The 16,737-nt window shown below is 35.2% G+C and overlaps 1 protein-coding gene across 4 annotated transcripts in view; it reads right to left on the bottom strand.

Annotated features, from left to right (window-relative positions):
• Positions 1–16,737, bottom strand: part of trhde.1 (thyrotropin releasing hormone degrading enzyme, tandem duplicate 1) — a 202,183-nt gene that overhangs the window by 96,613 nt on the left and 88,833 nt on the right. For all 4 annotated transcript variants that reach the window (XR_012402103.1, XM_073947198.1, XM_073947197.1 and 1 more), the window contains 2 exons: positions 12,066–12,220; positions 3,353–3,466 (listed from right to left, as the gene is read on the bottom strand). Coding sequence is in view for 3 of the 4 variants with exons in the window: in XM_073947198.1 (XP_073803299.1) it covers positions 3,353–3,466; positions 12,066–12,220 (269 nt within the window). In the remaining variant the exon portion in view is untranslated. The remainder of the gene's footprint in view (positions 1–3,352; positions 3,467–12,065; positions 12,221–16,737) is intronic.

Genomic DNA, 16,737 nt, shown 5'->3' with positions numbered 1-16,737 from the left:
AGGCAACTCTGGCCATATTGAATCACATTGCATTCATTATTTTATAATTCAGTAAAATAAGAAAAAAAGATGGTTTTACAGTACAGAGTCTAACAGTCTTAAAAAACATTTAAAACAAAACTCATACAGGACAATTTTGATTTAGATTTTCTTTCCATATTGTGGGCTTTCAAATGTTTTAATGGCAAGCAATCTTAAATCCACTAATGATTTTTTTTTCATTAAGTTTATAATATTTCTGTTTCACACTTAACTGATGATTTATTATAGTGTGCTTGGCATGCTGTCCCAGGAGTGAGCCCTGAGCTCATTAGATCCTTGAGCCCAGGTCTTCCTCTTGTTTGTTAGGCGAGAAGGGAGTTTGAGCTCAGGTAAGTCTCGAGAACTCCTCCGCTTAATATATAGCTAATGCCAAATAGGAATTGCTGATTAAGAGCTCATCAATGGTGCCAATTTGGTTATATACACATATGTTACACGTCGGACTGTGGGAGGAAACTAGAGAAACCGGGGTAACCTACACAAGCACAGGGAGAACATGTAAACTAACCAAGTAAGGATTTGAACCAATGACATTCTTGCGGTGAGGCAACAGTGCTAACCACTACCCCACTGTGTCACCCTGTCAAGGAAAAGAAGGGAGGAGTAGGGGTGGAATGGGAAATTCTTCAAGACAGAGATAAATAAGGTAAGAAACTGGTTATTTATAGTGAGTTAGGAATCATCTGATTGGTGAATCCTGAGTTGCTAATGCAGGACCAGCTGTGGTCAATCATAGGCATGCTGTGATCCTCTTGAAATGAGTTTATAAATAAACTTCACTTATTAAAACAATGTGAAAAATGTAAACATTATCCATAATTTTACAATTCCCCACCTTTTTCTCATTTAGTAGAGCACAATCAAATGGATTTTTGTCCCATGCACATTAAAAAATGCATTGCCTATAACCCAGAAATATTGTAAGATGATGGTGTTTGCACCTGGTCAGCCAAAACAGGCTCATAATTCTTGGCCGGTTTACAAGCATTCAGAGCATCACTGAACCTGTTTGACTCCAGTGAGACGACTGAGCATTTCAAAATGAAGCTTTGCTTTGTCCTTCTGGAAACATGATGAAACAGATAGATGTGGGTGATTTTGGGCTCTATTTTATGTCTCAGCGTGTTGTCCTTGAAAATCAGTTTCAGGTTTAGCAGAGATTGCAGCTCTGAATCAGACTGTCACATATGTAGGTCTGACACTTTCAATGTAGTTTTAGAATATTGTTTAGCTGATTTTCAGACTAGCGCAGATGAGAATCGTGTTTAAACATGTTGTTGACTTTTTTACAGTCCAAAGCTCATTAATGTATTTGTGGCATTGCAATAATTCAAAGCTTACTTCATTAACGTTCAACTACATATAGACTGGCATTTTATTATAAGACAATAAAACATTATATTATAAGCACTGGTTGCTGTGGCAATGAAGGGGGAATGAAACAGAAGCATGTTGAGTTCAACACCATTAGATATGAACATGAAGTCAAACTCCAACTGCGCTCAAAATAACCATTAAAACAGTTTAAACAATTTGTTCTTTACAAGCTCATAAGGAACCAGTCCATGCATGTCTCCATTTAGCACACTTATTCATTAAGATCTGTAAAATTCAAATAGTCATTAACCCATTGAAAAAAGCTGCGTTTTGACTTAAGTTAATATTTAGCAAAATTCCTTAATTGATTTATTACAATTGAATAATAATAATAATAGAATACTGTATTGGGAAGAAAATAGGACATTTGTATAGTAAATCGAGCACTGTTTTAACAGCATAAGAGTCTTACCAACAGTTAACATCTGAATCAAATAAAAAATAGATGAGAAGCACTGTGCAAGGATTGTTTTCTGCTCAAGTGAATCTTTGCACTAGAGCAGTAGCTCAAGACCTCATGTGTGTATAAAACATTGAAGATTTGCTCTTGTTTTAGAGGACTGAAAAACATGAAAAGCATGAAACTGAAAAGCATGAAAACCCTTAGAACTCTCACTGGATAGTGTGTGAGTATATAGGTATGGTGTGACACTACACAAAATGGAGGTTCAGTACATACAATGATTTATGAATCATGGTCTAGATATAGTCATTGAAGCTGTGGGTGGGGTACTGAGTACAAAATAGCTTTTTTTTATTAAAAAAGTTGTTTACTGAATATATTGTAGCTCTGCATTTAAATAAATGCTCATATAATTAAAATAAATAGATCTTAACTTGTTCTCATTATTTCACCATTTGTGAATGGAAATAACCTGAATTAGAAAGATGAAGCTTTATAAAAATCAACAAAATATAAAAAGACAGCATGTGTGCTAGACATTAGCCCCTTTCACACAGTGATACCGGTAAATATCCGGAAAATTTCCGGAACGACTTTACCGGTAAACTCAAAAAAGCGCTGTTCACACAGGCGAGGATGTTACGGAATTTTTCCGGCTGCGCTTGTGTTTGTAAACATTTGACTACATAACAAACTCTTTGGATGAATTAGTATTGAGTACAACTCCAATGAAAACATATAGAGGAACACTTTCACATGTCGAGATGTTCATGATATGTGTGTGTGCTGGCGCTATGGGCGATCACGGGCACACGCAAAGCTTGAAGGTAAACAAACAACGGATTATCATAAACATTTTATCAATAATTATTTACACAGTTAGCATTAAGAAGGAACATACAGACATTATCTGACGAACATCTAGCAGCTGAAGGTGTCTGGAAAAATATTCAAAGGCTTTTGTTCTCATAAACCGTGCGCACGTGAATGCGTCTGACTGTTCTGATTGGCTAAAGTAGGTGTCTCACGTCAGCACGTTCCAGACGTGGACGCGCTCTTTCCGGCAATCTTCCTTCTGCATTCACACAGCACAGCATTCCGGCAAATTACCGGTAATGTTTTAACTTCTCTTTCCGTAAAATAGCCAGAACGAATTTACCGGTATTTTCAAAAAAGGGCCTGTTCACACATACACACCTTCCCGGAAAATTGCCGGTAATTTTCCGGAAAGGTCTGTATGTGTGAAAGGGGCTAATGTATAATTAAGTTTTATTTACACAGTGTAAACTAAAACATTGACCATGAAATTTAAGATTCAACATCAGTTCACTAAAATAAAGATATAGTATAATAAATCTGAAGTTTACGATGTGTTGCAGTCAAAACAACATTATACAACATTTGTTGATGACACATTTAAACTGAACTGTCCCTTTAAATAAAAATGATAAAAAGTATATAAATTAAATAAAATATTTAAATCTTACAGTGCTTGGTAGTAGATGAAAAAATGAGAAAAATCTAACTCACCATGTTCCACTTTGGAAAGAGGAAATCAGCTCCAATATACTCAAAGTAATGAGCGAATCCCTCTTTCAGCCAAACGTCCTCCCACCAAACCGGTGTGACCAGATCCCCGAACCACTAGAAGAGGAGAAATGAACAATCAATCATCCACACAGAAACAGAGCGACCATTACAAAGATCGATATCATGCTCACCAGCAAAGAATTACGACAAACTTCTGTTGTTTTCTACAAAGAAAAGTGTTTATGGGTGAGCTGAAAACCAAACTTTCTTCATCAGGAAAATATACACTCTTCAATTCATCCAATACCTTGAAAAAGCATATTACATCCACTGCCAAACACATTTATATTAGAAAAGTCCAATACAGCAGAAAAATAACTTTTCCTTTCAGAAGTAAATACAAGCGAGCACTTCTAATAACCCACTGCTCTCGGGTTCAACAGAAAAGTTATTCACAAACAGCTTTACAGAACATTCAGAGCTTTTGAACTCTGACTAATAGTGGCCTAAACAATCAATTACCTACGCTCGCACAATTAAAGCACATTTTTCAGTTTCACAGCATTCATAACTGGGCACTTCGCCAAGGACACCGTAAAATAAACAGGACAGAGAAAAAATCAGGATTTGATTATGAAACTCTCCATCTGGAAGGTAGAGAGTATCCAAATGACCCCTGGCATTGTGTGCGGATGACAGTGCGCAAAACAGAGCTATTGACTGGAAAAGATGCACTTCTGAATGGCCTGGATGTTTTCCAGAGACTCGGGTGCCATCAAGCAGATGTGCTACTGAATGCTGCATCTGAAAACCTCTGTAGGAGTCGAGCCTCTTTCATCTGAACATGACATGATTACAGAAGCTCAAAGACTCTCAAAGCTCTGGATGGGACGTTCATTTGTGGCTCAGAGTTGCTGTCCTGCTCTCAGTGGATGCTTCACAAAAAGTTTACTGACATTTTTTGCCCTCTTCTGATTCATCAGGTGTTCTGACACAACTGTGATAGTAAACCAGGGCAGTGAGACATTTAATTTTGTTTATTGCATCTAAAAAGATTGCAACTGCAGAACAAAGGGAGCACATGTAGTGGTGAAATCCTGGGAGGCATCACTTATAAATTACAGGGCTGTCAATCATTTAATATTGATAAATGTCAAGATAATTGTCTTTAAGTTTAATCAATTTTTTTTCTCCTGAAACAATTATTAAAGAAAGAACACCAGTGGATCTGTGATTAAAGTGAATTAATAATGCTAAGGTATTTTGTAAAAAAAAAAAAAAAAAAACTGCTAAAATCCCCTTAACTGTTATACATCATAAGTGCAATAAGCAAAGTGAAGCCACGGTTTACAGTGAATTTAAAACAGCTAGGGCTTGATTTTAAAAAAAAACAAAAAAAAACCTTAGCAATTATAAATACACTGTAAACCATTTCTTCACTTTGCTTATTGCTTTCATTAAATGGATATTCAGAATAGGTTTCACTAAACAAAACCTTTCTATTGGCGCAGTACTGGTGCAGTTTACGTCTTACGGATGAGACATTAAACAGAGGTCTTGACTCTCCGTGGTCATTAAAAATCCCAGGATGTCCTTAAAAAAAAGAGTAGGGATTTAACCCTGGCATCCTGGCCAAATTTGCCCACAAGCCTCTGTCCATCATGGTCTCCAAACCATCTCAATATCATAATTGGCTGCATCACCTGTCTCCTCTTCACAAATCAGCTGGTGTGTGGTGTGTGGTCTGGCACAATATGGCTGCCGTCACGTCATTCATGTGAATGCTGCACACTGGTGGTGGATGCAGAGATTCACCCAAAAAATGTGTAAAGTGCTTTGAGTGTCCAGAAAAATGCAATAAAATTGTAAGGAATTATTATTATTATTATTATTATTATTATTATTAAAATTATTATTATTATTATTATTATTAGTAGTAGTAGTAGTAGTAGTAGTAGTAGTATAGTACTGATGGTAAAATGCATTGGGTAAGTTACTTCTAAAATGTAACACATTAAATATTACTTATTACAATTTATTTGAATGTAATAGGCTACATTACAATATTACAGTCTCTGAATTGTATGTTATACTACTTTTGTATTACTTTTAATGTACTTTCACCAAAACGTTTGTGTCGTTAAGTTGTGATGGCAACCATATACAGTACAATGCACATTACAGAATATGCACTATTAAAATAGTGTGTAAGTATAAGATCATTTGTATGGAATATTTTCAGACTTTATTTAATTATTATTGCTCTCATTTTATCGCTTAGCCCCAAAATGGACTAATTGCATGCTGCCTTTCTAGATCCTTGCACTCACTTGTTGATAAGAAGGAAAATTTTGAATATTATGCTGTAAAAGGATGGAAAAAAACTAGTGTGTATTTTTTTTCTGCTCACATCATTATGCAGCTTTTATACTCTAACGGCATACTAATCCTGATGACGACATAAAAAAAGCATCATAAAGGATCCATCTGGAGTTCTGACAGCTTGAGTTTTGCATTTATGCCTGATTAAGCAATTCAACAACACTAGATAGTCAACAAACACTGAACTGTGAGATCTTTGCTCAATTAAGTCTTTAAGACCGTCAGCGAGACGAAAGCTGAAAAGAGGGATTCTGCAGTTCTCCTGCTTCATTAACAGATCCACTGCAAGAGTTCAGTCTGTTCCTCTACTTTATATTACAGCACATACAGGACATGTGAGGTAGGAGAATACCTTCCAAACCATCATTAAACAGCCTTAAGACATAAATCTCTCAGAAGCAGACAAGAATCTCTCTGGAGATAAAGCTGACATGAAGCCTTCAACTAAACTGTCAGTCTTTACTTATAGAAAAGCTTTGAATAACTGAGTGTAAATGTCCTTCATTGACATTTAATGGGAAGGTTCAAACAAGGTCTGTTTGTGACTCACTGCCAGCTCAACTGAAGAAACTACAAGAAGAAAGCTGTAAAATATTTTTAGTTGACTTTCAGTTTGTTCATTCCATCTGTAAATATCAAGCAATTTGTACTATTTGTACTATACTTTATGCAGGTCTTAATTTGTGCCGGAACAGAAGAAACCATTAATTTTTATTTTCTTTCGCGACTCCCCAACTCTTCACTTTTGTCCGCGATACTCCCGCCTGCTCACTATCGTCCCCGACACCCCTCTGCCGTCCAACGCACCAGTCCACCAAAATTGTTGTTGTAAAACATACTGATATAAACTGATATAAACATGTAAAGCTTGTAGTTTGTTACTTTTGACTAAATGGATCAATGGTTTTATCCACTTCACCTTCTCAGTAAATCATAACCAATCGAATGCTCTCTAGTATCTGACATGCCCCGCCTCCTTCAAGATGCTTTTAACTTGCTTTTCAATTTTTTTGCAATTGAGCTCAACCACTTCCACTGGCAGAGCGGTAATAAAAAGAAAAGTGTTTTTTCAAAAGAGGAGCTAAATTATGTCGCACTCTTCATGTTTTGGTTGAGATTGTGTCAAACATCGAATAACAAAGCATATTTCAAAGCACATCACAGGACCTTTAAGAAATGTTGTCATTTTGTTTGAATAATAGAAAATTACTTACTGCAGGTTTTGCCTCCGACTCCAAGAATAAATGTTGAAATCAAATATAATTTTGTGTCTGATAATGGCGCAAGATTAATGTATAGAGGGAGATATGTTAGTATTTAATGTTCTGTTATGATTGATCTTTTATTGTGATGAAAGCTAGAATGCATTTTGAGGATTTAATTAAAGTTTTTGTGTGCTGGAGCAACTGAGTTTGGTCTTTACAAAACAATTTCTATTTCATTTCAACAAAACCCAATGATTGTCAAAGTAAATATGACTATATTGCTGTTATGTTACATTGCTAAGCTGTAATAGTTTGGAATACACATTAAAAATAAAATTATCAAGGCACCATTGTATAACTTTCATACACTGTAAGTATTACATATAATAATCTATATCTATCTATCTATCTATATATATATATATATATATATATATATATATATATATATATATATATATATATATATATATATATATATATATTAGGGTTGTCAAAATTAATGGTTTCTTCTGTGCATTGCGATGCAGACACGGAAAATTCAGTATGGATTCAGTTCTAGATCCTAACCAGTTATTACGTACTGACGTCCTTTATCTCGTATGCGCTATATTGTGGTAGCTTACTATGGAGAGGGAGGCGAGTTTGAGTAATTAAACACTCCAACTACTTAAAAATGCAGAAACACTGCACAATTTATAGCTTGTGTATTTGTTGGACAATCTCTCTGACACTGAAGGTACAGTTGAGTGTGTGACCGGTCATGGGGTCTAAGAACTCTTTCGACATTTAGAAAGCAAGTGGCATAATATTTAGGTTTGTTTATTAGCTATAAACGCTCATGAGTTTTGTTTAATACAATCAAAAAGAGTGTTTTCTTTGAGCAGGTAAAATTAATGGTACAGCTCATATATCTGTGTGCTTGTATTAATGGACAAAATTGTGTTACAAATACATATAAAATGTATTTAAAAGTAATACATTTTAATACAAAAATTATTGAGCTGTGAAGTAAAATATTAAATGGTAATGGAAAGTATTGTCAATACACCGTGATGCACTGAGATATCATATTGAACCGAACAGATGGAATGATAATCGTAACTGAACTGAATGGTGAGACCAGTGTAGGTTCACACCTCTAGTAAACAAAATCTGTCACTGGTGTGGTACCTTTTCATACCATAAAGATGGACATTAGTACCTTTAAGGTACTGAGGTACACATTTGCACTTTTTAGGTATTAATATGTACTTTTAAAGACCTGTAAGGAACAAATATGTACTTTTTATGTCACGGTGACAGATTTTGTACCTTTATTTCTGAGAGTGTATGTATTTTAACATTAAAATATTTGAAAAAAAATATATATATATATTTCTTCCACTATTTAAAAGTGTTTGTCAAAAGCTTAAGCATATAGCTTTATGCTAACTGAATTAGTATCTGTACCGTACAGTGTTTTACATCAGTAATGTATGAATCTTAACCACAATGATGGCAGCCTATACAGACAGCAAATACTAAGGCAGCTTATTAGGTTTTGGAATAGAGCCATAACCACACTTCCTGCCTATGCAAATAAAACAAACGTTTCTATTCATCCTCTTCATATTTGAATTCAGTAAACCTACAATACATGTACATTTAGTTTTAAACGTAAATACGTATAAATGTAAATTGCAAAAATAAAAAATGTAATTCCAGTTTTGACTAAATTACGGCTCAAGACTGACAGCCATTTATCCTCATATTTCATAACTCATATTTAACATCTAACTGTTTTAAAAGCAACGTAAAAGAGCTGACGCCTCTCACTTTCTTAATATATTCATAACCAAAGGTCAGAAAGTCCCCTCTTCAATCTGTGGGAAAATAAGAAAGCTCAACATCAGTTGTATTGGCCTCTAATGGGCTTGTGTTATTGGCTGAATAACTGCATATGAAGGACTGTGGCAGCATCATTTAATTCTGAGAGGCTGAAATGAGATGAGAAATTTACAGTGATTGAATGGCTGTGACATATAAACTCCATCGCTGGCTGGGGGCAAATCTACTAACAATTCAGAGCTACAGTAAATGATAGTGAAAGGTGATCCTGTGACCCAAAGAGCCCACGGGACAAACCTAAACAATAGCAAACTGCGCCTGCCGTCCACTAATCAATTCTCTGCAGGCAGTCAGAGAGAGAGAAAGAGAGAGGAGATACAAATGTGATTTATCAGAAGCCGGCACTTTACCAGCAGCTCAAGTTATTAGCGCACAGACAGACCTTTTAATACATGACAGAATAAGTGCTGGACGAGGAATAATCTAATGCATTTTAAAATAAAACTGTCAATCGGTATGTCAACTGAGCATAAACTCCTCCCACTGGTGCACTCTGAGCTAATGTACACTGGAAAACAATTAGCAGAATGACATTTACCTCTGTCTGGAAAGATGGGAAGCAATGAAAATGACTGAATATAAAAAAGAATCTTAATTAAAAAAATAATGATGAGCAAAAGCTCAAGGGAGAAGAAACACAAGGGGTAAAACAGCCTGTGGTGGAATTCAGAAGTTAGCATGACGGCTGAACTTTATCTTCCCGTTCTTCATTTCTCTGTCCCTCCTCCCTTTTCTTATTTATAAGTAAACATGTTTAAAGATAATTTGGGCTGACTACATGGTTAAAGTGTTAATAGGATTTGCTCTTCAGTGTTTGGACTTTCAGCAGTGAAAATTAAACCACACTGAACTGAACTAAACTGAACTTCAACTCTGAAAACTGGACTGACACAGTTTCTATTACAATCTACTAGAACGTCTAATTAATTAAGATAAGATTAATTAAGATAGAAGCCTGTGGAGTGTGGCTAACTGGGGTAATATGCTCGTTACTTTTCAGTAGACTAGCTGCTGCATTACGCACTGTAAACACTGAAGAATCTATTGATCTAATTCAATAAATAAAAAAATTACAGTGGTCTAGCTTAAATATATATATAAAAAAATATAATTATTAATTCAAACTTATTCTTTATACACAGCAGGTATGTTTTGACTTTAGCCAACAGTCTCTGCTGGAAGAAACTGCCATTTTTTTACTAGTGAACTGCTTTGTTTGTCAAACCTAAAGGTATTATTAAAAATCATATTAGGATTGTTGGTAAATGGATAAAAACATGATCTTAAATTACTAACAGCATAAATGCACATGTAAAAACCCAAACCCCAGGATAAACAAACAAAGTTATCATCCAAACCTTATTTTAGTTCTATCATGCAATTCAATAATGGCTGAACTGAGACTCAACTAAATTTGTACATCTTTCACATAACAATAAAAGGAGATACTGTGTTTTATGAAAATATACCCTAAGGGAAACATGTAAAACAAAAAGCATAGGTCCCGAAATAGACCCTTGGGGAACGCCACACTGAAAAAGGAGCATTGTACTGTATGTATTGCATTGTTTATTTAAAAAAAGTGAAAGTTGATAAGATCAAGTCATAAAATAGAAACACATTGCCAATAAACATATGTACTGGTTTTCAACTTGTGCACATGCATAAACATGAATTCAATGGAGACATTTATGTACTGCGGAACAGTATTGACTATATTTCACTTCTCAGCCTCTAAATATCACAGTGATCAATTTTATAGTTCCAGCCTCCATGGCTGCTCCTTTTCAATTATTCCTGATCATAAAACAGGGCTTTATACATGGAGAACAGTATGATCTGGGCCACCCTCATGAATTTAAGCTCTAAAAATATCAAATATTCACGTTATTGCTGTTACTGAAATAATATCATGATTTCACGCTCCCTGTGAGAATGTTTTACTGTATAAGGTTCAGAGTGAGTTCAGACGGAGCTGTATTATCTGTTCTGTAATGAGAGATGAGGGGATTGTTTTCTTTTATTTCCATCTCTGAACGTATAAAACAAAAAAAAAAAATAGAGAAAAACAAATGAAAAGAACAGAGGAAAGAGCTGCAGACATGCTGTTTCGTCCCGCTCAATGAGCTTTTCATCAAAGCAGCGGCACCTAGAGCACAATGCAGAGCTGTGATTCAGACTATTCAACAGATGAATCCAGAACAATACTGGAGAGCGCAGAACATCTCCAATATGCGCTCATAAATAATCCCACCATAACAAAAGACACTAAAATGTAAGGTTCTCAGACACGCAAGAGCTGCAAACAAAGCGTGCGTGGTGAAAAATGAGCACATGCAAGGGATAATTCCACCGTTTCCTCTACAATCCATGCCAATGGTGAATTTGTGCACTTGAAGTCATTTACTGAACATCCTTTCATTATTTGATCTGCATTTAATATTCGGCAACAATGCATAGACACATAAAAGTACATTTATTTACCACAAGAAAGACTTGAGTATGAGGAAAACACTCTTAAAAGACCAAACCAAAATGTGAAAAACAGAATCTAACACCATCTCAATGGATTTAATGTGTGAAGCTCTGTTTATATAAGACATGCATTAAATTCACAGCATGTCCAATTACATCTGCTGTTGTTCTGCCCTTCATCTAAACAACTGACCATCTTCACAAATTCGGTTACTGTCTAACTCCCAAGCTATCATTTTCCATCTCTCGTTCTCAGTCTTCTGCAATTAGATGATAAAATTGCATCTGAGAGGTAGTAAATCTGATATAATTATGAATCTACAGATGCTTTATGTTCCTCAGAGGGCGCTAAACTGCACTGATGGGACATGCAGAGTCAAAACCGAAGCGCTTTCAATATGTATGATGGCTAAAAAAGAAAAAGCATCCTCTTTCAAATGAGAAATTTTCTGAATCGTGATCTGGCACAGGCGTGAAATAGGAAGTCTCCAACAGAATGGGTAATTTTCACGGTTGATTGAAGTTTTGCATCTCAAATTGAGGTGCAGCACTTCAATGGTCACGAAAGGAGCAACACAAGGTGTCAGAAAAGTGAGTGATTTGATTATGTAATTAGACTAAATGAATCCATTATAATGTATTATTAACACATCTGATATTGTTATCACAGCCTTGTTTAAACCGGCAAAATGAAGTTTGTCTGTGACTGAAACAATGCATAATCACACAGCAGCTGTGTTCCAGAAGTAACTGTGTTTTACCTGATGGCAGATCTCGTGCACCACCACCACGGTGAGCTCCATCTGATAAGAAAAGGAGGAGACTTCGGGATCCAGCAAGATCTTTTGCTCCACAAACACACTGAGGCCCCAGTTCTCCATGGCTGAATATGGATGTTTCGGCACTGCCAGCAGATCTGCACACACAGAGACCAAAACCCAAGATCAATAACAGGTAAACAGCATTGGGTTTATACATTAAGTATATTAACTATTATTAAAAGTAACAAATATTACAAATGATTTCTGAAGGATCATATATAACACTGAAGATAATTTATAACACGTTACATTTTAATATAATAAAATAAAACACTAATTTAAAAATGGTAGTCGTATCTTGTAAATTACTATTTTGCCATGTATATATTAGTGCTGGAAATAATAAATAATTTGTACATTCGTTCATTCATTTTCCATCGTCTTAGTCTCTATTTGAGATGTCACTACAGAGGAATGAACCACCAACTATTCCAGCATATGTTTTACTACCAGCCGCAATGACAATGCATTTTTTAAAATCATTAATAATTCAGTATAAATTATATGAATGAAATTAATTGTAATTAAATGCAGAAAACTCATGTGATTATTCATGGTTAATTACGTTCTTATACGCAAACTTCAACATCAAATTTAAAAGCAGTGTATTGTGAATTTTTGTTTTAAAAGTTGTGGTATGAAAAAACTGAGGTGTTTTATAGCACTTTTCTCTTTTATAATTAACAGTTACAAATTAGGTATTAAAGGGGACCTATTATTCTCATTTTTACAAGATATAAAATAAGTCTCTGTTGTCCTTAAAGTGTTTACGTAGTTTCAGCTCAAAAATAACATGCAAAAAATGTTTTATGTTTTTTTGAAACTGACCCTTTCAGGGTTTGATCCAAATTGTGCAATTTTGGTGTCTGTTGCTTTAAATTCAAATGAGATTAATGAAGATTAGAAATGAGACTAAAAGATTGTGCAAAAGTAGGTAGAGCTACAAACGCCTATATATCAACATAGTGGCAGATTCAAAACAGGACAAATGTTATTGTTGTAAAAAACGGAAAATGTGAAAAGATGTGTCTCAGGAGAAGGCAGCCTACAAAGAATACAGAGTTCATTTGTGCATCTTAAAACTCAACATTTAGGATCCTGTTAGTCGCTGAAATTATTTTCAGCAGGTACTGTGCAAAAACTAATGCTGGACGGCTGCTTCTCACTCAGGGCTGTTAACGCTAACGAGGGTGATTAAATGATTATTGTATTATAAGTCCCCTTTCAGCAATTAAGCATTTGTGTAAGTAGATTACAAAATCATTGCATGTAATGAAATACAGTAGTGCCTCGCTATAGCGCAATTCACCTTTAATGGCCTCACAGTTTTGTCGATTATTTTAGTGCAATTTTAGTACTTTTGCTTTTTTTTTTTGCTTTTTTTTACAGCACATTGTGTTCTAAGTCCTGATTGGCTGTAGATCATCGCCAATCAATCTTCTCCGTGTCTCCTGTACAGTACAAAATGCATTCAGCTTGCCATATTAACATAAATTGTCCATCCAACAAGGATGCAAAACTGTCCGCAGCAAGACCATCGTAAATGGGGACACACACCAGATGCTACATGCCACGCAGCGCCATTTATTTTGGAATTGTAAGCATAGGTTTTTATCAGGGTATACACCTGCACCGCAAGTCGGCGGCTGTCTGCAGTGCTCAGCTACGACTTCAGATTTCTGTCATGCCACAGAGCGGCTTCTGAATAATTTCATTTTTAAATAACATGAGAATAAACACATGCGGTGTGTGTTACTTCCAACTGTCATGTGGTGGAGCATCCGCTGAGCGACGATGGACCTATGGGTTTTGGTCTTTAGTTTCATTCTATAATACTGGACTTATTTTTTATATGAAAGTTTGAACTTTGAGAGTGTTGAAAAGTGTGAAAAGGTTAATGCCTGTCTGGGTGTGTAGTGAGGGGTTTTGCAGCCTTAAAACATCTATAATAATTGTAAAAAAAATAAAGCTGACTTTCGCCTATTGCAGGTTATTTTTAGAATGTAACTCCCGCAAATTACGAGGCAACACTGTATTTGATCGAATACAATATATGCAAATAAAGGCAAATTTCTGCCTGGCAATGCAAATGAGCTGGACGTTTGTCACAGACACATGTAATGAATCTCAATTCTAACTACTGCGTTCAAATAATAAAAAATAAACATTTGCTTAAAGTGAAAAAAAAATACCGCGAGTAATCTAGAGTGAGTGCCACAGAGCTTCACATTTTGTGTGAGGCCAGCATTAGGCCCATTCTAAATGCTCTTATTGATGGAGACGCTTGATGATGTCCATCTGATCCCAATATTATACTTAATATTATACTAAAATATAAGACACAAAGATTTCAAGACACATCTATACAACAATGTACTAAAATTAAAACATTTGTGCATGACGTACTTGAGAAGTAATCCTAGATATATATCATGAGATGTGTTTGAGCCTTTAATCAAAGCTCAAATCAAAGATGATTGCATTTTAAGACAAAATCAGATACAGCCGAGCCGCAAGACACTAGACTTGTTAATCATATTTCCCCCCAAATGTCTGTTTTCCTGAAGTCAGTGTATCAGTGACACAGCAGACGCGGATCAGCTGTTTTAAACGCCTCCTCCCTCATCAGCTCGATTTTGAAAGCTTTCATATGCCAATGAGAACAGAAGCAGCTCAACCTCTGGCGTTGTTAAATCCACATCTTATACTCAGTCGGAGGAAGAGGAACTGTTGAAAGCTGTAACATGATTATCCGGCGGGCTGCTGTGTGTCTTATTTGCATGTTTGGTGAATGTGTCTGAGAGCAGTCTTAGAGTTTAAGAGGGAAGCTGCAATCTTTGTGGCAACTGATATTACATCTGCAGGGCCGTGGTGGAAGAATATGCTTTAATGATGAACAGAAAGTCAGACGCTTCACTGATAATGAGAAATAACCTTTACAGAGATGAAGATGGAGTGACGAGCTCATTCAAGAGATAAAGAACAATGAAAAAAGCAACGCAAAGGTGGGAGACTGAAAGAGCTGCTCTAATAAATGACTTTAGCGAGTAAATCAGAATCAGCCAGTGCAGGTTTAATTGGCCATTTTTAATGCGCTTCATGGAAGAAAAACTTGATGCTCTAATTGGGCTTTTATACAGACTCATACTGCAATTACACAAAAAGATGCTCTTGAAAAAGACAAAAGTACCATAGTATTCTGAGATGTACTTCAACTCAACTATGTTAAAACCTTCAGGACACAAAACTAAACACCTCAAGGCTCGGTAAGTAAATGTTATGATTCTCCAGCATACATTCAAGTACCAGAACCACACTTTTAATAAGAGAATCTGAGACATTTGGATGTTGGTTCACATGTTAATTAGTACAACAAAAATCTGTAAGTACTACTAATTTACAACAAACAATTGTACATTTAATAAGGAACAAGCATGAGAACTGAAAGTGTAATGATATTTGCAAAAACAGCACTACTGCGTTCAAACAACAGTGCAATGAATGAAAATCCACTAGCAGCATGCAAGTGGAGTGAATAAAAGATTCAGTAACTCATTACTAATTGTTTACTTTCTAAATCAATAAGTGCATTTAATGAATCAGTTTAAATGATTATTAGTTAATGAACAATTATTACTCCCTCATACATAATTTGTTTCTAAATAAATTGTTATAATTAACAACTAATTCATTAAATTGATACGTTTATAACATATTTACTGGATTCTTTTCTGAATGAGTAGGGTTTTTAATAAATCTGTTCAAATAATTACTGATAATACTAAATAGAACTTGACTACTTTCTGAATTTTTGTTTTATACCAATTAATTGAGTGAATTAATCGATGACTCATATATGCTTAATTAGTTCCTGAACAAATCATTTAAACAAATTAGCCAAAATAGTTACTGAATGATTACAACTCAGTCATATTTTACTTATTTCTAAGTGAACTAATTAAATTAACTGACTGAGTGAATGTTTAAATTATTTGTTCAAAGATGATTCGTTTCTGAATTAATCAGTGTTTATTTGGTAAATGAAATACCTGAATTTGGTTTTGATCTGCTACACAGTTGATTTTTGCTGCTGCGAAGCAAAAACCAAAAGGCATGTTTGTAAGAACATGTAAGACTCACTGTTACTTTTTCTGCTCACATAAAACACATAGAATTACCTAACAAGAAAGACAGACACACAAAGATTTTACAAACGAATATGCCAAGATACTGTTGTGGTACATCTAAATATTTTACTATATATGTGTGCTTGGGTTACTATGCTGAATGTATAGACACTAGTGTGTTATATGACTATGTGTGCCTGGGCTACCCTGTTCAAAAGTTTAACACCAGTGGCCTTTGACTATGTGAGCCTGGGCTACCCTGTCAAATAGTTAGTGGTGTATGGCATCTGTAAAGTTGTTAAACTTGCTTACTCACAACCATGAGTCTATGAGGTTATTTTTTTTAACATCAAATGTTTCATGTTTGATAATCTTGTCTTAACCCAACATCTTATTAATTATGACTCCTATTTCTATTCTGTTAATGGTCAAAAGGTAGTGTTCTCCAAACAAGTTACCTTTTCAACTGCACTAAACATAGGTAG

Source organism: Danio rerio, chromosome 4 (genome assembly GCF_049306965.1).
Source record: "Danio rerio strain Tuebingen ecotype United States chromosome 4, GRCz12tu, whole genome shotgun sequence".
Taxonomy (NCBI): domain Eukaryota; kingdom Metazoa; phylum Chordata; class Actinopteri; order Cypriniformes; family Danionidae; genus Danio; species Danio rerio.
Note: the sequence above shows the minus strand (reverse complement) of the source record. Positions and strands in the feature narration are given on the sequence as shown.